This window comes from Coregonus lavaretus, assembly GCF_964263955.1.
Source record: "Coregonus lavaretus genome assembly, chromosome: 24".
NCBI lineage: Eukaryota > Metazoa > Chordata > Actinopteri > Salmoniformes > Salmonidae > Coregonus > Coregonus lavaretus.
Genome location: NC_140011.1, coordinates 44,617,505 through 44,638,215, shown reverse-complemented (window position 1 = coordinate 44,638,215; position 20,711 = coordinate 44,617,505). Strand labels below are relative to the sequence as shown.

Genomic DNA, 20,711 nt, shown 5'->3' with positions numbered 1-20,711 from the left:
CTCATCACAGTATCACTAGCCAGTATCCAACGGTATTTCTCTCAGTGTCACTAGCCAGTATCCAACGGTATTACTCTCAGTGTCACTAGCCAGTATCCAACGGTATTACTCTCATCACAGTATCACTAGCTAGTATCCAACGGTATTACTCATCACATATTTACAGTATCACTAGCTAGTATCCAACGGTATTACTCTCATCACAGTATCACTAGCCAGTATCCAACGGTATTACTCTCATCACAGTATCACTAGCCAGTATCCAACGGTATTACTCTCATCACAGTATCACTAGCTAGTATCCAACGGTATTACTCATCACATATTTACAGTATCACTAGCTAGTATCCAACGGTATTACTCTCATCACAGTATCACTAGCTAGTATCCAACGGTATTACTCTCATCACAGTATCACTAGCCAGTATCCAACGGTATTACTCTCATCACAGTATCACTAGCTAGTATCCAACGGTATTACTCATCACATATTTACAGTATCACTAGCCAGTATCCAACGGTATTACTCTCATCACAGTATCACTAGCTAGTATCCAACGGTATTACTCTCATCACAGTATCACTAGCTAGTATCCAACGGTATTACTCTCATCACAGTATCACTAGCTAGTATCCAACGGTATTACTCTCATCACAGTATCACTAGCTAGTATCCAACGGTATTACTCATCACATATTTACAGTATCACTAGCTAGTATCCAACGGTATTACTCATCACATATTTACAGTATCACTAGCTAGTATCCAACGGTATTACTCTCATCACAGTATCACTAGCTAGTATCCAACGGTATTACTCATCACATATTTACAGTATCACTAGCTAGTATCCAACGGTATTACTCTCATCACAGTATCACTAGCCAGTATCCAACGGTATTACTCTCATCACAGTATCACTAGCCAGTATCCAACGGTATTACTCTCATCACAGTATCACTAGCTAGTATCCAACGGTATTACTCTCAGTATCACTAGCCAGTATCCAACGGTATTACTCTCAGTATCACTAGCCAGTATCCAACGGTATTTCTCACAGTGTCACTAGCCAGTATCCAACGGTATTACTCTCATCACAGTGTCACTAGCCAGTATCCAACGGTATTTCTCACAGTGTCACTAGCCAGTATCCAACGGTATTACTCTCATCACAGTGTCACTAGCCAGTATCCAACGGTATTACTCTCATCACAGTGTCACTAGCCAGTATCCAACGGTATTTCTCACAGTGTCACTAGCCAGTATCCAACGGTATTTCTCACAGTGTCACTAGCCAGTATCCAACGGTATTACTCATCACATATTTACAGTATCACTAGCTAGTATCCAACGGTATTACTCTCATCACAGTGTCACTAGCCAGTATCCAACGGTATTACTCTCATCACAGTGTCACTAGCCAGTATCCAACGGTATTTCTCACAGTGTCACTAGCCAGTATCCAACGGTATTACTCTCATCACAGTGTCACTAGCCAGTATCCAACGGTATTTCTCTCAGTGTCACTAGCTAGTATCCAACGGTATTTCTCTCAGTGTCACTAGCCAGTATCCAACGGTATTACTCTCAGTGTCACTAGCCAGTATCCAACGGTATTACTCTCAGTGTCACTAGCCAGTATCCAACGGTATTTCTCACAGTGTCACTAGCCAGTATCCAACGGTATTACTCATCACATATTTACAGTATCACTAGCTAGTATCCAACGGTATTACTCTCATCACAGTATCACTAGCCAGTATCCAACGGTATTACTCTCAGTGTCACTAGCCAGTATCCAACGGTATTACTCTCAGTGTCACTAGCCAGTATCCAACGGTATTACTCTCAGTGTCACTAGCCAGTATCCAACGGTATTTCTCACAGTGTCACTAGCCAGTATCCAACGGTATTACTCATCACATATTTACAGTATCACTAGCTAGTATCCAACGGTATTACTCTCATCACAGTGTCACTAGCCAGTATCCAACGGTATTTCTCACAGTGTCACTAGCCAGTATCCAACGGTATTACTCTCATCACAGTGTCACTAGCCAGTATCCAACGGTATTTCTCACAGTGTCACTAGCCAGTATCCAACGGTATTTCTCACAGTGTCACTAGCCAGTATCCAACGGTATTACTCATCACATATTTACAGTATCACTAGCTAGTATCCAACGGTATTACTCTCATCACAGTGTCACTAGCCAGTATCCAACGGTATTACTCTCATCACAGTGTCACTAGCCAGTATCCAACGGTATTTCTCACAGTGTCACTAGCCAGTATCCAACGGTATTACTCTCATCACAGTGTCACTAGCCAGTATCCAACGGTATTTCTCTCAGTGTCACTAGCTAGTATCCAACGGTATTTCTCTCAGTGTCACTAGCCAGTATCCAACGGTATTACTCTCAGTGTCACTAGCCAGTATCCAACGGTATTACTCTCAGTGTCACTAGCCAGTATCCAACGGTATTTCTCACAGTGTCACTAGCCAGTATCCAACGGTATTTCTCACAGTGTCACTAGCCAGTATCCAACGGTATTACTCATCACATATTTACAGTATCACTAGCTAGTATCCAACGGTATTACTCTCATCACAGTATCACTAGCCAGTATCCAACGGTATTACTCTCAGTGTCACTAGCCAGTATCCAACGGTATTACTCTCAGTGTCACTAGCCAGTATCCAACGGTATTACTCTCAGTGTCACTAGCCAGTATCCAACGGTATTTCTCACAGTGTCACTAGCCAGTATCCAACGGTATTACTCTCATCACAGTGTCACTAGCCAGTATCCAACGGTATTTCTCACAGTGTCACTAGCCAGTATCCAACGGTATTTCTCACAGTGTCACTAGCCAGTATCCAACGGTATTACTCATCACATATTTACAGTATCACTAGCTAGTATCCAACGGTATTACTCTCATCACAGTGTCACTAGCCAGTATCCAACGGTATTACTCTCATCACAGTGTCACTAGCCAGTATCCAACGGTATTTCTCACAGTGTCACTAGCCAGTATCCAACGGTATTACTCTCATCACAGTGTCACTAGCCAGTATCCAACGGTATTTCTCTCAGTGTCACTAGCTAGTATCCAACGGTATTTCTCTCAGTGTCACTAGCCAGTATCCAACGGTATTACTCTCAGTGTCACTAGCCAGTATCCAACGGTATTACTCTCAGTGTCACTAGCCAGTATCCAACGGTATTTCTCACAGTGTCACTAGCCAGTATCCAACGGTATTACTCATCACATATTTACAGTATCACTAGCTAGTATCCAACGGTATTACTCTCATCACAGTATCACTAGCCAGTATCCAACGGTATTACTCTCAGCGTCACTAGCCAGTATCCAACGGTATTACTCTCAGTGTCACTAGCCAGTATCCAACGGTATTACTCTCAGTGTCACTAGCCAGTATCCAACGGTATTTCTCTCAGTGTCACTAGCCAGTATCCAACGGTATTACTCTCAGTGTCACTAGCCAGTATCCAACGGTATTACTCTCAGTGTCACTAGCCAGTATCCAACGGTATTACTCTCAGTGTCACTAGCCAGTATCCAACGGTATTACTCACAGTATCACTAGCCAGTATCCAACGGTATTACTCACAGTATCACTAGCTAGTATCCAACGGTATTTCTCACAGTATCACTAGCTAGTATCCAACGGTATTACTCACAGTATCACTAGCTAGTATCCAACGGTATTTCTCACAGTATCACTAGCTAGTATCCAACGGTATTTCTCACAGTATCACTAGCTAGTATCCAACGGTATTTCTCTCAGTGTCACTAGCCAGTATCCAACGGTATTACTCACAGTATCACTAGCTAGTATCCAACGGTATTACTCTCAGTGTCACTAGCCAGTATCCAACGGTATTACTCTCAGTGTCACTAGCCAGTATCCAACGGTATTACTCACAGTATCACTAGCTAGTATCCAACGGTATTACTCTCAGTGTCACTAGCCAGTATCCAACGGTATTACTCTCAGTGTCACTAGCCAGTATCCAACGGTATTACTCACAGTATCACTAGCTAGTATCCAACGGTATTTCTCTCAGTGTCACTAGCTAGTATCCAACGGTATTACTCACAGTATCACTAGCTAGTATCCAACGGTATTTCTCACAGTATCACTAGCTAGTATCCAACGGTATTACTCACAGTATCACTAGCTAGTATCCAACGGTATTACTCACAGTATCACTAGCTAGTATCCAACGGTATTACTCACAGTATCACTAGCTAGTATCCAACGGTATTACTCACAGTATCACTAGCTAGTATCCAACGGTATTTCTCACAGTATCACTAGCTAGTATCCAACGGTATTACTCACAGTATCACTAGCTAGTATCCAACGGTATTACTCTCAGTGTCACTAGCTAGTATCCAACGGTATTTCTCTCAGTGTCACTAGCCAGTATCCAACGGTATTACTCTCATCACAGTATCACTAGCCAGTATCCAACGGTATTTCTCTCAGTGTCACTAGCTACTATGTGTTGTGTACTGTAATTCAGCCTTTACTTGCCAAATACAGCCATTAATAACACTAAACTACTATGGACTACCAAGTACGACGACTGCACTATCTGTAAGCCGCTCTGGATAAGAGCATCTGCTAAATGATGTATATGTAAATGTAAATACGGCCTACATATAATAATAACAGTAATAATAAATGACTGCTACTGTCGACCCACCTCTATCTGTCCATGCTCTTTGAAGGACAATTTGATGTAGGAGAACTTGCTCTGCTGGTAGGGTCCTGGCTCCTTATTGGCCGGGGCAGAGTGCAGGTGGATCACAATCTTGGCACTGCAGGGTCAGATACAGCGAGAGAGAGGGGATGTTCTGTCATATATCAATGATGAAAGCACAGTCAACTAATATAAGAATAATAATAATAGCCATTTAGCAGACACTTTTATCCAAAGTGACTTACAGTAGTCCCGCGTATATACATTTTACATATGAGTGGTCCTGGGAATCGAACCCAATATCCGTGCTCTACCAACTGAGCTAAAGATGACCACTTTCATTATAAATCATATTCCCTCATTATAAATCATATTCACGTATTATAAACTGAACAAAAATATAAAACGCAACGTTAAGTGTTGGTCCTATGTCTCATGAGTTGAAGTAAAAGATCCCAGAAATGTTCCATACGCACAAAAAGCGTATTTCTCTAAAATGTTGTGCACAAATTAGTTTACATCCCTGTTAGTGAGCATTTTTCTTTTGCCAAGATAATCCATCCACCTGACAGGTGTGGCATATCAAGAAGCTGATTAAACAGCATGATCATTACACAGGTGCACCTTGTGCTGGGGACAAAAAAAGGCCATTCTAAAATGTGCAGTTTTGTCACACAACACAATGCCACAGATGTCTCAAGTTGAGGGAGCATGCAATTGGCATGCTGACTGCAGGAATGTCCACCAGAGCTGTTGCCAGAGAATTGAATGTTCATTTCTCTACCATAAGCTGCCTCCAACATCGTTTTAGAGAATTCTACCTCCAACATCGTTTTAGAGAATTTGGCAGTACGTCCAACCGGCCTCACAACCGCAAACCACGTGTAACCACACCAGCCCAGGACCTCCACATCCGGCTTCTTCGCCTGCGGGATCATCTGAGACCAGCCACCCGGACAGCTGATGAAACTGAGGAGTATTTCTGTCTGTAATAAAGCCCTTTTGTGGGGAAACACTCATTCTGATTGGCTGGGCCCGGCTCCCCAGTGGGTGGGCCTATGCCCTCCCAGGCCCACCCATGGCTGCACCGCTACCCAGTCATGTGAAATCCATAGATTAGGGCCTAATGAATTTTTCAATTGACTGATTTCCCTATATGAACTGTACATTTGTTTATATTTTTGTTCAGTATAAATTATATTCACGCATTCTAAATCATATTCAGTCATAAGTCACATTTCACAACACTTCTGAACAACAAATCCTGAATGTCTGCAATATGTATATGCTACAAAGTGGTGGGTATTGTTTCAATAGGCTACATGGTTTAATTAGGAGTCACCTCTTTCCGATACCCGCAGCTTGTTCCTCAAAGTAGATGATCTGAGAAAGGGGTATGGCTATGCAGCATTCCTACACACACACACACACACACACACACACACACACACACACACACACACACACACACACACACACACACGTGTGTGTTAAGAGAGTAAATAATATAGGCCATCTTATTAGGAACATGGAAAAGGTCAAGAAAAGCATCAAAGATCACACTGGCTAATATAGCTGTGGTGGGTGTCACCCATAGATTGTATATATAAAGTGTCACTGTACATTATTCTTCAGGTCCCTCCATATTAACTGGTGAGTACTCAGCAGAGCAATTCCAACATCCAACTTGGCCTTGTGGAAAAACAGAGCGAGAGAGGGACAACAAATTGTCAGATATGGGGCAGGCAGAAATGTGTATTTAGTCTGACAGCACTGTTGTAAACATCAACAATAACCCGTAAACATGTTTGGCAAGGCAAAAACACGCCCATGCAACTAGTGAAGTTATTGTATTTCCGTTTAGCTAGTTAACTAGATTTATTCCACTATTTCCTAAAAACACATTTAGCTAGATGGCTAGCTAAGCATGTAACGTTACCAATTTAGGTAGCTAGCAGTCTTCCTTGCCTGGCAATATGAGCTAGTTAACGTCATACCTTGTCTTCTCCGTCATAAAGTTTGACACCTCGTTGTTGAATCACCAACGTTTCATTCATTTCCAGAAGACCATTTGACCATGTGAATCTGTCCATTTTACTTGCATCAACACAAAATATAAGTATAAATAAATATTTGCCAACTTCTCACAGATCCGACGACATTTTTGTGTCTACTTCCTCAAGGGTGTTCAAACATGTGCCTGTTTGTGCCCCGCCCAGCTGCCTGATCGAAAACATTAACAATACATCGATTATTTCACAGTTTCTGCCTACATAAAATGTGAGAATACAATGGTCGCATCATAATTTGTGTTAATATATAGTTCCACTTTGAACAAAAATATATGTTCTGAGAAAGTGATATTTTTACTCATGTTTTTGAATGGGGTCCTAGCAAAGGAAGTGTCGCAGCGGTGTTAGCGGCTTAGTTTATTGTGGCTGTTTGTACAGTTCAAAATATGTCGATAAACTAATGTACATACGATAGACATTGTCAAACGCTTCGGTTGGATTAATTAATTGATGTCTTCATTTTCCATAGAGCATTTGACCCTTTCTGCTCGGGGGATATCATAAACTGCAGAGTTAAGCTAACGTTAGCCAAGCTGTCAAGTAGCCAGTCTACACAGCTTTGCAGCACTTTCTTGCTAGCAATAGATTTGAACGAGGACAACAAAGAAAACGTTGCAAATAATGTGCTATTTGTGAATATACTTTGTCTTAAAGCCGCATTATGAAGTGTATAGCTCTATTTTAATAGTTAGCTACCGGTAGTTTGTCCGTTTTGAGATTATGTCAGTTATATTGATTGTACTGTAACGTTAGCTAACTCACGTCCACTGACTCAAGCGAGCCAGCCAGGTTGCTATTTATCAAGGAGTAAGAACACTGAAGAGGGGAGAATCCGAGATCGTGTTATCCAATCAAACATGGATAAGAAATCATTCGACATCGTCTTAGACGAAATCAGGAAGGTAAGTTGGGTTCAGTTAACCAAAGTGGCTAAATTACTTTTCCACGTAAACGACTTTTTCAGCTGAACGAGAATATGGGTTTACAGGACTCAGGAGACTGAAAATGGCGATTCTCCTTTAAGCCGATGAAGCAGCCATTCACCAGCTTTTCAAGCTTGATAATGTTAAAATACTTTCGGTACTTACCAAATAATGTTTCGCTGACCAACTATCGTCTTTACTGCCGTTACGACCGGTATGTACTTCCAAAAAAGATTTAAAATAAAAAATAAAAGCCTTAAGGATTGTTTTTGACCAAGTGCTCATGAGCCAAATCCACCTCTTCTGCACCTCCTGCAATATTAGTCATGGAATTAAAATACACTAAATAAAGCCTATCCTATCTAGAACTATACAATCACTGTAAAACGTACCCTATATTGTCTACTTACATGAAATATTATTGTATTCCAAGAAGCGCGTGTGAAAACAGATTGGTATGACGTTCATACTGTTGTAGGTGATCAAATCAACCCTGCTGCTGGATCAGCCAACCTGTGCTTAATTAGTGATTTTATTTGAGGTACAGAAAAGGATTTGGCCATGCACGCTTGGTAAAAACAATACTTAAATTCTTTCCAGGCATTTTTTCCGGTTATATGCATCTTTTTATTTAGACCTTTTTGGTACATAGTGACGATAGAAATGTGTCAAAATACTTTTATCATTAAGCTTGAAAAGCTGGTGAATGGCAAGTTGACTGGCTTGAAGGAGAATCGCCATATTCATCGCCTCCTATAAGCCCAGATTCTGGTTCACTTGTCAGCTAGCTGGCTATGGAGAGCAGAGCAGACAGTATCCACACGACTGACTATGTACACTAGGAGTCATTTCCAACTGTTTTTATTGGTCTTCTTCTCTCTCTGCAGTGCGTGCTAACAGATCAGCGGATCAAGGCGATAGAGCAGGTGCACGGGTACTTCTCCAGCGAGCAGGTACAGTAGCTAGCAAACAGAAGTTTGATGATTGACAGCCAGTCACAGAGAAGGTTGATGTTACGTTCTCCCCTCGGGTGTAGCTCGTCTGAGGAGGAGACGTAAATACCCGTGCCTACGCACACAATGTAAACTAGATGGATGGGGAAGAAATGTGGGGTGTAACTAACTAAAATAACCAGACACAACAAGCAGAACTCAATGTTAGCCCTCTGTGGTCGTTTAGTAATGTACTGAACAAAATAATATACAGCACCCATAAAGAAACAGTAATAAAACAAAGACCAATCAAACAAACCAGGGAAGGTAGGAAGGAGATGATTGGAGATGATTGGAGATGATTGTGGACTACAGGGAAAAAAAGAGGACTGAGCACGCCCCCATTCTCATCGACGGGGCTGTAGTGGAACAGGTTGAGAGCTTCAAGTTCCTTGGTGTCCACATCACCAACGAACTATCATGGTCCAAACACACCAAGACAGTCGTGAAGAGGGCACGACAAAGCATATTCCCTCTCAGGAGACTGAAAAGATTTGGCATGGGTCCTCAGATCCTCAAAAAATTCTACAGCTGCACCATCGAGAGCATCCTGACTGGTTGCATCACCGCCTGGTATGGCAACTGCTTGGCCTCCGACCGCAAGGCACTACAGAGGGTAGTGCGTACGGCCCAGTACATCACTGGGGCCAAGCTTCCTGCCATCCAGGACCTCTATACCAGGCGGTGACAGAGGAAGGCCCTCAAAATTGTCAAAGACTCCAGCCACCCTAGTCATAGACTGTTCTCCCTGCTACCGCACGGCAAGCGGTACCGGAGTGCCAAGTCTAGGTCCAAAAGACTTCTCAACAGCTTCTACCCCCAAGCCATAAGACTCCTGAACAGCTAATCATGGCTACCCGGACTATTTGCACTGCCCCCCCACCCCATCCTTTTTACGCTGCTGCTACTCTGTTAATTATTTATGCATAGTCACTTTAACTCTACCCACATGTACATATTACTTCAACTACCTCAACTAGCCGGTGCCCCCGAAAATTGACTCTGCACCGGTACCCCCCTGTATATATAGCCTCCCTACTGTTATTTTATTTTACTTCTGCTCTTTTTTTCTCAACACTTTTTTAGTTGTTGTTTTATTTTTACTTTTTTTGTTAAAAATAAATGCACTGTTGGTTAAGGGCTGTAAGTAAGCATTTCACTGTAATGTCTGCACCTGTTGTATTCGGCGCATGTGACCAATACATTTTGATTTGATTTGAGGTAAGAGAAGGGAATATTTGGGAACGGGGTCCAAGTAATGAAAATAAACAAAAGGTCCCTCATCTTCTACACACCTAATCCTTCCTAACACACTCTAAGCCCTAACCCACTTTCCTACCTGTTACCACAAATACAGGGGTGACACCCGTCCGGCTAACCTAGTGTGTAAAACAGTGGGTTATCTACGTGTGAATGTACATCCATGGGCAGAACTACCTTTCCCTTCTCCAGGACCCAGGTAGGGTGGAATACATCAGGTGGACAGGCTGGAACACAAACAAAGATACATCAAAACAACCAATAACCAAATCCTCAGCCAAACAAAAAGTGCCCCCTCTCTCTGTTAAGCTCACACGGCAAACAGTTTATATACTCTAGTCAATCAGTCACTTAACCACAGCTGCCAGGACTCCGGACCGAAGCCACGCCCCACCATCGTCAGCCGCAACTCAGCACACCTGTAATGACCAGAACACACAAACAGAGCAACCACTCTGAACCACACACACACACTACAAAGGAAGATTGGGAGAAAGAAAAACATGTCACACGTAACAGTTGATGATTGACAGCCAGTCACAGAGAAGGTTGATGAATGACAGCCGGTCACAGAGAAGGTTAATGAATGACAGCCAGTCACAGAGAAGGTTAATGAATGACAGCCAGTCACAGAGAAGGTTGATGAATGACTGCAGTCACAGAGAAGGTTGATGAATGCCGGTCACAGAGAAGGTTAATGAATGACAGCCGGTCACAGAGAAGTTTATGAATGACAGCCGGTCACAGAGAAGGTTAATGAATGACAGCCAGTCACAGAGAAGGTTGATAAATGACAGCCAGTCACAGTAAAGGTTGATGAATGGTCCTCTGTAGCTCAATTGGTAGAGCATGGTGCTTGTAACGCCAGGGTAGTGGGTTCGATCCCCGGGACCACCCATACGTAAAAATGTATGCGCACATGACTGTAAGTTGCTTTGGATAAAAGCGTCTGCTAAATGGCATATTTTATGAATGACTCCCGAGTGGCGCAGCGGTCTAAGGCACTGCATCTCAGTGCTTGAGGCGTCACTACAGACCCCCTGGTTCTATTCCAGACTGTATCACAACCGGCCGTGATTGGGAGTCCCATACGGTGGCGCACAATTGGCCCAGCGTCGTCCGGGTTTGGCCGTCATTGTAAATAAGAAGAACTTACCTAGTTAAATAAAGGTTAAATAAAAAATAAATGACAGCCGGTCACAGAGAAGGTTGATGAAGGACAGCCAGTCACAGAGAAGGTTGATGAAGGACAGCCAGTCACAGAGAAGGTTAATGAAGGACAGCCAGTCACAGAGAAGGTTGATGAAGGACAGCCAGTCACAGAGAAGGTTAATGAATGACAGCCGGTCACAGAGAAGGTTGATCAAGGACAGCCAGTCACAGAGAAGGTAAATGAATGACAGCCGGTCACAGAGAAGGTTGATCAAGGACAGCCATTCTGAAAGAAGGTTGATGAAGGACAACCGGTCACAGAGACATGCTAACCCTCCCCTTCTCCCTCCAGGTAATTGACATGCTAACCCCTCCCCTTCTCCCTCCAGGTAATGGACATGCTAACCCTCCCCTTCTCCCTCCAGGTAATTGACATGCTAACCCCTCCCCTTCTCCCTCCAGGTAATTTACATGCTAACCCCTCCCCTTCTCCCTCCAGGTAATGGACATGCTAACCCTCCCCTTCTCCCTCCAGGTAATTGACATGCTAACCCCTCCCCTTCTCCCTCCAGGTAATTGACATGCTAACCCCTCCCCTTCTCCCTCCAGGTAATTGACATGCTAACCCCTCCCCTTCTCCCTCCAGGTAATTGACATGCTAACCCCTTCTCCCTCCAGGTAATTGACATGCTAACCCTCCCCTTCTCCCTCCAGGTAATTGACATGCTAACCCCTCCCCTTCTCCCTCCAGGTAATTGACATGCTAACCCCTCCCCTTCTCCCTCCAGGTAATTGACATGCTAACCCCTTCTCCCTCCAGGTAATGGACATGCTAACCCCTTCTCCCTCCAGGTAATTGACTTGCTAACCCCTCCCCTTCTCCCTCCAGGTAATTGACTTGCTAACCCTCCCCTTCTTCCTCCAGGTAATGGACATGCTGAAGTACTTCTCCTGGGCAGAGCCTCAGATCAAAGCTGTCAAAGCTCTTCAACATGTGAGTGACAACAACAACATTTCTCTAAATTAATTAGCCAACTCTGATAATGTTTTGTTTATGACTGTGTAAACGTAAATATACAGTGCCTTCGGAAAGTATTCAGACCCCTTGACTTTTTGCACATTTTGTTATGTTAGTCTTATTCTAAAATTGATTAAATAAAACATTTTCCTCCTCAATCTACACACAATACCACATAATTACAAAGCGAAAACAGGTTTTTAGAAAATTATGCAAATTTATTAAATATATCCAAACTGAAATACCTTATTTACATAAGAATTCAGACCCTTTGCTATGCAACTCGAAATTGAGCTCCAGTACATCCTGTTTCTATTGATCATCCTTGAGATGTTTCTACAACTAGATTGGAGTCCACCTGTGGTAAATTCAATTGATTGAACATGATTTGGAAAGGCACACACCTGTCTATATAAGGTCCCACAGTTGACAGTGCATGTCAGAGCAAAAACCAAGCCATGAGGTCGAAGGAATTGTCCGTAGAGCTCCGAGACAGGATTGTGTCGAGGCACAGATCTGGGGAAGAGTACCAAAAAATGTCTGCAGCATTGAAGTTCCCCAAGAACACAGTGGCCTCCATCATTTTTAAATGGAAGTTTGGAAACACCAAGACTCTTCCTAGAGCTGGCCGCCCGACCAAACTGAGCAATCGGGGGAGAAGGGCCTTGGTCAGGGAGGTGACCATGAGCCCGATGGTCACTCTGACAGAGCTCTAGAGTTCCTCTGTGGAGATTGGATAACCTTCCAGAAGGACAACCATCTCTGCAGCAATCCACCAATCAGGCCTTTATGGTAGAGTGGCCAGACGGAAGCCACTCCTCAGTAAAAGGCACATGACAGTCTGCTTGGATTTAGCCAAAAGGCACCTAAAGGACTCTCAGACCATGAGAAACAAGATTCTCTGGTCTGATGGAAACAAGATTGAACTCTTTGGCCTGAATGCCAAGCGTAATCTCTGGAGGAAACCTGGCACCATCCCTACGGTGAAGCATGGTGGTGGCAGCGTCATGCTGTGGGGATGTTTTTCAGCGGCAGGGACTGGGAGACTAGTCAGGATCAAGGGAAAGATGAACGGAGCAAAGTACAGAGAGATCCTTGATGAAAAACTGCTCCAGAGCGCTCAGGACCTCAGACTGGGGCGAAGGTTCACCTTCCAACAGGACAACGACCTTAAGCACACAGCCAAGACAACGCAGGTGTGGCTTTGGGACAAGTCTCTGAATGTCCTTGAGTGGCCCAGCCAGAGCCCGGACTTGAACCCGATCTAACATCTCTGGAGAGACCTCAAAATAGCTGTGCAGCGACGCTCCCCATCCAACCTGACAGAGCTTGAGAGGATCTGCAGAGAAGAATGGGATTAACTCCCCTAATTCAGGTGTGCCAAGCTTGTAGCGTCATACCCAAGAAGACTCGTGGTTGTAATCGTTTCCAAAGGTGCTTCTACAAAGTACTGAGTAAAGGGTCTGAATACTTACGTAAATGTGATTTTTCAGTTGTATATTTTTCATAAAAAAATAATAATAATAGCAAACATTTGTATCATTTGGATTTGGATAGAATTTTGATTAACCACATGACAATGATTTTGAGATATGAAGACGTAATTAGAAATTAAATGAAACTGTTTCACGAAAATGTGCATATGAAAACCGTAACTGGCAGATCGGTAGAAATGGTAAGATAAATTGGCATTCTGCGAAAGCCGGCAGGAGCTGGAGGAGAATAGTTGGGTCAGGTAAAATGTTATTATCTAAATCTCTGGCACCCTCTTGAGGCATTTGTCTTATTTCATCAAATCGTAAGCTTAAAGCATCAGACAAGCTCAATGCATATAGTTGATTTTATTAAAACACATAGGGTGTGTCTATATGGAAAAATACACATTAAAAAAATTTCACCAATCGATTGGTCGAAAGAACAGTCAACTTTAGGTTGACCAAGATTTGTTTTTAGTCGGGGGGCAGCCCTAAAAAATACATTTCCTAGAAGTTTCTTAGAAATCGATCTTCAGTCGTTGGATATTATTTTGCTGTATTTAGAGTAGGGTAGGGCACGATTCTAAACCTTTATCATGGCCAGGTCGCAGTTGTAAATGAGAACTTTTTCTCAACTGGCCTTACCTGGTTGAAATAAAGGTGAGGGAAAAAAAATAAAAAGAGGATACCCTCCTGGATGAAGAGCCTTGCTACCTGAGCACTATATGGCAGACTGTTAGTGATCCTCTACATTCTGGAAAACCGTTAATTCACTGAAGCGGGGTCATTCCTCTACTTCCCTGTCTAAGCAAGTCGTTTTAGACTCCTGCATCATTACTGGAAAAGTTAACATTTGTGATGCTTTTAATCATCGTTTTATCTCCGATGGTCATACTGGTCTTGGCCTCCAGTTGACCTGCAATGGATGATCAGTCAATCGCAAGTGACTTGGGGAAATGGTAGTCAGGGTTTTTCTTTTTTGGCAACTCACAGAAACAGAAGTTCTTGCTGCCTTGTTAGCTTTTGACACCATGAAGTCATTAGGGGCTGACAATTTGGACCCGTCTTTGCTAATTGTCTCCTGAGTGGCGCAGTGGTCTAAGGCACTGCATCGCAGTGTTAACTGTGCCACTAGAGATCCTGGTTCGAATCCAGGCTCTGTCGCAGCCGGCCGCGACCGGGAGACTCATGGGCGGCGCACAATTCGCCCAGTGTCGTCCAGGGTAGGGGAGGGAATGGCCGGCAGGGATGTAGCTCAGTTGATAGAGCATGGCGTTTGCAACGCCAGGGTTGTGGGTTTGATTCCCACGGGGGGCCAGTATAAAAAAAGATGTATTCACTAACTGTAAGTCGCTCTGGGTAAGAGCGTCTGCTAAATGACTAAAATGTAAATGTAATGTATGCAGCACCCCTCATTATGGCCTCAGTAACACATAAAAAAACGTTAAAAAAACTTTTGTATCAATAAATATTCCAGCTTTTGTGGTACCACTCCACAAGGGCTGGGATAGTAGTGATCTCAATAATTACCCATTTTCAGGTTCCCTTGTCTTGCACTGTTGCTTTTATGCCCAAAATTACGGGGGGGAAAGCAGCATGTCCGCTGTTTACATCTACCACATGCATTTGCATCATTCCGATTGGTCAAGAGTGTCAAGCATTTATATTTATTTATTTAGAATTTCGACTATCTGGATATCCGAACAATTTTCAGGATGTCAATCATGTGAAATGTCCATCCCTAGTTTAGAGATCTTGTGTGTGCATATTTAGCTAAATACTGGCCTGCATGAATTCATCAGACTTTGACTCTTTGTGTCTCTCTTCCAGAAAATGGTTGCCATCCCCTTTGACTCTTTGTGTCTCTCTTCCAGAAAATGGTTGCCATCCCCTTTGACTCTTTGTGTCTCTCTTCCAGAAAATGGTTGCCATCCCCTTTGACTCTTTGTGTCTCTCTTCCAGAAAATGGTTGCCATCCCCTTTGACTCTTTGTGTCTCTCTTCCAGAAAATGGTTGCCATCCCCTTTGACTCTTTGTGTCTCTCTTCCAGAAAATGGTTGCCATCCCCACGACCAAAGTGGCCAACATCCTCAACTGTTTCACCTTCTCCAAGGACAGACTGGTGGTTCTGGAACTCATAGCTCTGTGAGAAACACACACACACACACACACACACACACACACACACACACACACACACACACACACACACACACACACACACACACACACACACACACACACACACACACACACACCAGGGTTTCCGTTAGGAAAATGTGGCTCCGGACATTTTGACTGGCATTATTTTTAATTTACCAGACATTTGAAAAATTGACCGGACCCATATGCATTCGGTGCATAACCTGATTAGGGCATCCACCCACGGTGCTCAAAATGACAGAAAATCACATTTTAGATGATGGTCATTAATGCAAGGATGCAACGAATTCTGGATGCGCACTTTGAAGATGCTAGAATAACTGTCCACTGTTTACTTTTCCTCGGCCGACGAGACGAGTAACGAACAGCAAAATCACTAGCCTATGTCAATCTACCATATGTTCGTTCTATAATGCAATTAGCGGGAAAACACCATTGCCAAGAGGGCACTGCACATGTCAACGGTTTCATGTGACAGAGATGAAAATATCTGTTAGAAACAGGGGAGATCTAAAGATGCAACAACTAGCGTGGGTTGCTAATATGACTAGGGTTGTGCCTTTGGCTACTGGGCAATGAAAGAAAGTTTGATTTGAAAAACAATAGAACATGAGAGAAATAGGCTACTGGTTTCAATGGCATATGGACGTCTTTATACGATTGTTTTGGCTAGCCTAATTTGAAAGCAAGGTGAGACAGACATGCATCATAATCTGAAGTAAAACGTTCAGGTTTCAAACAATTTAAATGTATGTTTTCAAAATGCATACTGCCTCCAGCTCATTATAAAGTGGTGTGTGACGAGCTGAAGCCTTCCTACCTTTGCCTGTATTCACTTGAATGGTGAATGGGAATCGCTCTTTAATTACCAGTAGGCTGGGGCGGCATACCATATACCGGGGTATTTGGAAACAGCCACTGGATGGTTTTTCAATACCGTGTAAACTATTTTTTTTAAACTATTTTTTTTAAAATAAATGTGAATATTTGTAGCTACTTTTTAAGTAAATACCCGCAGTCAACTTGTGCTGTAGGTTAAGAGATAAAGAAGATTGCATGCTTCAATTCACCTGTCATGTCAAGTTTCATTATGGAGCTTACCGGCAATGCCCAGTCTAGTGCTGCTTGTTTACAAGCAACGACGAGAGCCTTGTGAGTCACTCACTGGTGTAGTGTTGCGCGGTAAAACGAAACTTTGGTACTTTCTCGATACTAGAACATGAAAAAACGGTTTGGTACTAAACATTTTTATTAATTTCGGTGCTTCTGTCAAATGTCTCTCACGGATCAAGTCTTTATACTGCTCCACTGAGCCTGCACTGGGAGTCTGGGCAGCATCATGTTAGCTCTCCACTCATGCTGCACAGAAGTTAACACACTTGAATAATGCGACACGGCATGTAGAAATGTTGAAACTGTTAATTACTGTCCGCAAAACAATGTCCAGACAGGCTAGAACACTTTACAATGCAAGACGATTTGTAGGCTGACTTTCCTTGCTAGCTGACAGCTGAAGCTAACTTAATTAATTTAATTTTAATTTAGTAGCTAGGTAGCTATCTAGCTAAGTGGTTAGCTTCTTCCAAAGTCAATCTTGGCTTGCTAACAGCAGAGGAGACCCTCCTGGATGAAGAGCCTTGCTATCAGCAGAGGATACCCTCCTGGATGAAGAGCCTTGCTATCAGCAGAGGATACCTTCCTGGATCAAGAGCCTTGCTATCAGCAGAGGATACCCTCCTGGATCAAGAGCCTTGCTATCAGCAGAGAATACCCTCCTGTATCAAGAGCCTTGCTATCAGCAGAGGATACCCTCCTGGATCAAGAGCCTTGCTAACAGCAGAGGATACCCTCCTGGATGAAGAGCCTTGCTATCAGCAGAGGATACTCTCCTGGATCAAGAGCCTTGCTATCAGCAGAGGATACCCTCATGGATCAAGAGCCTTGCTATCAGCAGAGGATACCCTCCTGGATCAAGAGCCTTGCTAACAGCAGAGGATACCCTCCTGGATCAAGAGCCTTGCTATCAGCAGAGGATACCCTCCTGAATGAAGAGCCTTGCTATCAGCAGAGGATACCCTCCTGGATGAAGAGCCTTGCTATCAGCAGAGGATACCCTCCTGGATCAAGAGCCTTGCTATCAGCAGAGAAACCCCTCCTGGATCAAGAGCCTTGCTAACAGCAGAGAAACTCCTCCTGGATGAAGAGCCTTGCTATCAGCAGAGGATACCCTCCTGGATCAAGAGCCTTGCTATCAGCAGAGGATACCCTCCTGGATCAAGAGCCTTGCTAACAGCAGAGTATACCCTCCTGGATGAAGAGCCTTGCTAACAGCAGAAAACCCCTCCTGGATCAAGAGCCTTGCTATCAGCAGAGGATACCCTCCTGGATCAAGAGCCTTGCTAGCAGCAGAGGATACCCTCCTGGATCAAGAGCCTTGCTAACAGCAGAGGATACCCTCCTGGATCAAGAGCCTTGCTAACAGCAGAGGATACCCTCCTGGATGAAGAGCCTTGCTATCAGCAGAGGATACCCTCCTGGATGAAGAGCCTTGCTATCAGCAGAGGATACCCTCCTGGATCAAGAGCCTTGCTAACAGCAGAGGATACCCTCCTGGATCAAGAGCCTTGCTAACAGCAGAGGATACCCTCCTGGATGAAGAGCCTTGCTATCAGCAGAGGATACCCTCCTGGATGAAGAGCCTTGCTATCAGCAGAGGATACCCTCCTGGATGAAGAGCCTTGCTATCAGCAGAGGATACCCTCCTGGATCAAGAGCCTTGCTATCAGCAGAGGATACCCTCCTGGATCAAGAGCCTTGCTAACAGCAGAGAATACCCTCCTGGATCGTGCTAATATTTGTATTGTGCGTGCAGCAAACTGTGAGTAGCATTTTTTAGTTACTTGTATAGTTTAGGTCAGAGACTGTATAAAATGTTCCCAAATGCGCTCGCATTCGGATTACACTTAGACCTATGACTTCAGTGCGTTCAAGACAACTGGGAACTCGGTGATCTCAGACTTGTGACTTCAGTGCGTTCAAGACAACTGGGAACTCGGTGATCTCAGACTTGTGACTTCAGTGCGTTCAAGACAACTGGGAACTGGGGGGACAAACGAGCTCTGACTGGGGAGAAATCGTTTTGAATGTTCATCCAACTCAGAATTCCAACTAGGGAACTCCTGGGCCTCTTTCTAGAGCTCTGAATTTCCGACCTGAAGATCACATGATTTGACCTGGTGTTTTTCAGAGTTCCCGGTTGTCTTGAAAGCACCACAAGATGCTGCAGCAGCAGCAGGTTTCATGCTGTCTGACAGGTTTTCCGCTCCAAGTCTCTGTATCTGTATGCTGTACGGTGATAAATTAAGATACATAACGAATATACTGTGATGCACGCACCAACTTAATTCCACTAAATTATGCAAATTAACCTATAGACCGATAAGCAAATATATTTACATCCACTGGTATTTACATCCATTAATAGGCTAGAAGTCTGTATTTCGCAATGTTATATATATTTTATTTTAGGACAATTTGCCTGCTTTTATTTATAGACAAAAAAAATATTACAATCTGCCAAAAGCTGGCTATTACCAGCTAACGGAAACCCTGACCCACACACACATTATGTTATTCTATCCTCGTGGGGACCAAAACATTTATTTCCATTCAAAATCCTATTTCCCTAACCCTAAATCTAACCCTAACCCTAAATCTAACCCTAAGCCTAATTGTAACCCTTACCCCTAAGCTTAAAAATAGCCTTTGTCCTCATGGGGACGTGGGAAATGTCCCCACCAGGGAGAATCTTCCTTGTTTTACTATCCTCGTGGGGATTTTAGGTCCCAACAAGGATTGAAGAACCAACAGAAAACAAAATGAAAACAAGCGTTTCTTAATGGACTAGTTCTGATTGCTTCCATGATTTCGTTACCAGTGAATAGGCCTAAACCCTACTTGATATAGGCTGGCTGGGACATCCTTGAATTGCGTGCGCTTGAATGTGTTAATGGATTTAAATCTAATCAATTGATGGATCATAACAGCTACTTGGTTAGTTAGTTAATTGATTGGCTGATTGATTGATTGGTTAATTAACAACCCCGGTGGGTTGTGTTCTTCTGCCAGGAACATCTCTGATGCCCAGAACTACCGTCCTGTAGAGGATCTGTTCCGTATTCACCTATCTGAGAAGAAACGAGCCCGCAGGATCCTAGAGCAGGTAACTCCCTCACACTACACGGGGCCCCCTGCAGCTCAGTGGGTAGAGCATGGGTGGAGGAGGCATGGGGGCCCCCTGTAGCTCAGTGGGTAGAGCATGGGTGGAGGAGGCATGGGGGCCCCCTGTAGCTCAGTGGGTAGAGCATGGGTGGAGGAGGCATGGGGGCCCCCTGTAGCTCAGTGGGTAGAGCATGGGTGGAGGAGGCATGGGGGCCCCCTGCAGCTCAGTGGGTAGAGCATGGGTGGAGGAGGCATGGGGGCCCCCTGTAGCTCAGTGGGTAGAGCATGGGTGGAGGAGGCATGGGGGCCCCCTGTAGCTCAGTGGGTAGAGCATGGGTGGAGGAGGCATGGGGGCCCCCTGTAGCTCAGTGGGTAGAGCATGGGTGGAGGAGGCATGGGGGCCCCCTGTAGCTCAGTGGGTAGAGCATGGGTGGAGGAGGCATGGGGGCCCCCTGTAGCTCAGTGGGTAGAGCATGGGTGGAGGAGGCATGGGGGCCCCCTGTAGCTCAGTGGGTAGAGCATGGGTGGAGGAGGCATGGGGGCCCCCTGTAGCTCAGTGGGTAGAGCATGGGTGGAGGAGGCATGGGGGCCCCCTGTAGCTCAGTGGGTAGAGCATGGGTGGAGGAGGCATGGGGGCCCCCTGTAGCTCAGTGGGTAGAGCATGGCGCTTGCAATGCCAGGGTTGTGGGTTCGTT

The 20,711-nt window shown here is 44.2% G+C and overlaps 2 protein-coding genes across 2 annotated transcripts in view; one reads left to right on the top strand and one right to left on the bottom strand.

Moving 5' to 3' along the window:
- LOC311100121 (vacuolar protein-sorting-associated protein 36-like) overlaps nucleotides 1–6,938 on the bottom strand; it is a 45,932-nt gene extending 38,994 nt beyond the window's left edge. Inside the window, exons 1-4 of the mRNA XM_084140889.1 lie at nucleotides 6,738–6,938; nucleotides 6,364–6,432; nucleotides 6,083–6,153; nucleotides 4,744–4,858 (exon numbers count right to left, since the gene is read on the bottom strand). Coding sequence (XP_083997015.1) covers nucleotides 4,744–4,858; nucleotides 6,083–6,153; nucleotides 6,364–6,432; nucleotides 6,738–6,833 — 351 coding nt within the window. The 5' untranslated portion in view covers nucleotides 6,834–6,938. The remainder of the gene's footprint in view (nucleotides 1–4,743; nucleotides 4,859–6,082; nucleotides 6,154–6,363; nucleotides 6,433–6,737) is intronic.
- Nucleotides 6,939–7,224: 286 nt separating this feature from the next.
- The window catches only part of LOC311100120 (proline and serine-rich protein 1-like), a 39,301-nt gene continuing 25,814 nt past the window's right edge, over nucleotides 7,225–20,711 (top strand). The window contains exons 1-5 of the mRNA XM_084140888.1: nucleotides 7,225–7,714; nucleotides 8,623–8,688; nucleotides 12,065–12,133; nucleotides 15,683–15,777; nucleotides 19,924–20,017. Of these exons, the coding sequence (XP_083997014.1) occupies nucleotides 7,670–7,714; nucleotides 8,623–8,688; nucleotides 12,065–12,133; nucleotides 15,683–15,777; nucleotides 19,924–20,017 (369 nt within the window). The 5' untranslated portion in view covers nucleotides 7,225–7,669. The remainder of the gene's footprint in view (nucleotides 7,715–8,622; nucleotides 8,689–12,064; nucleotides 12,134–15,682; nucleotides 15,778–19,923; nucleotides 20,018–20,711) is intronic.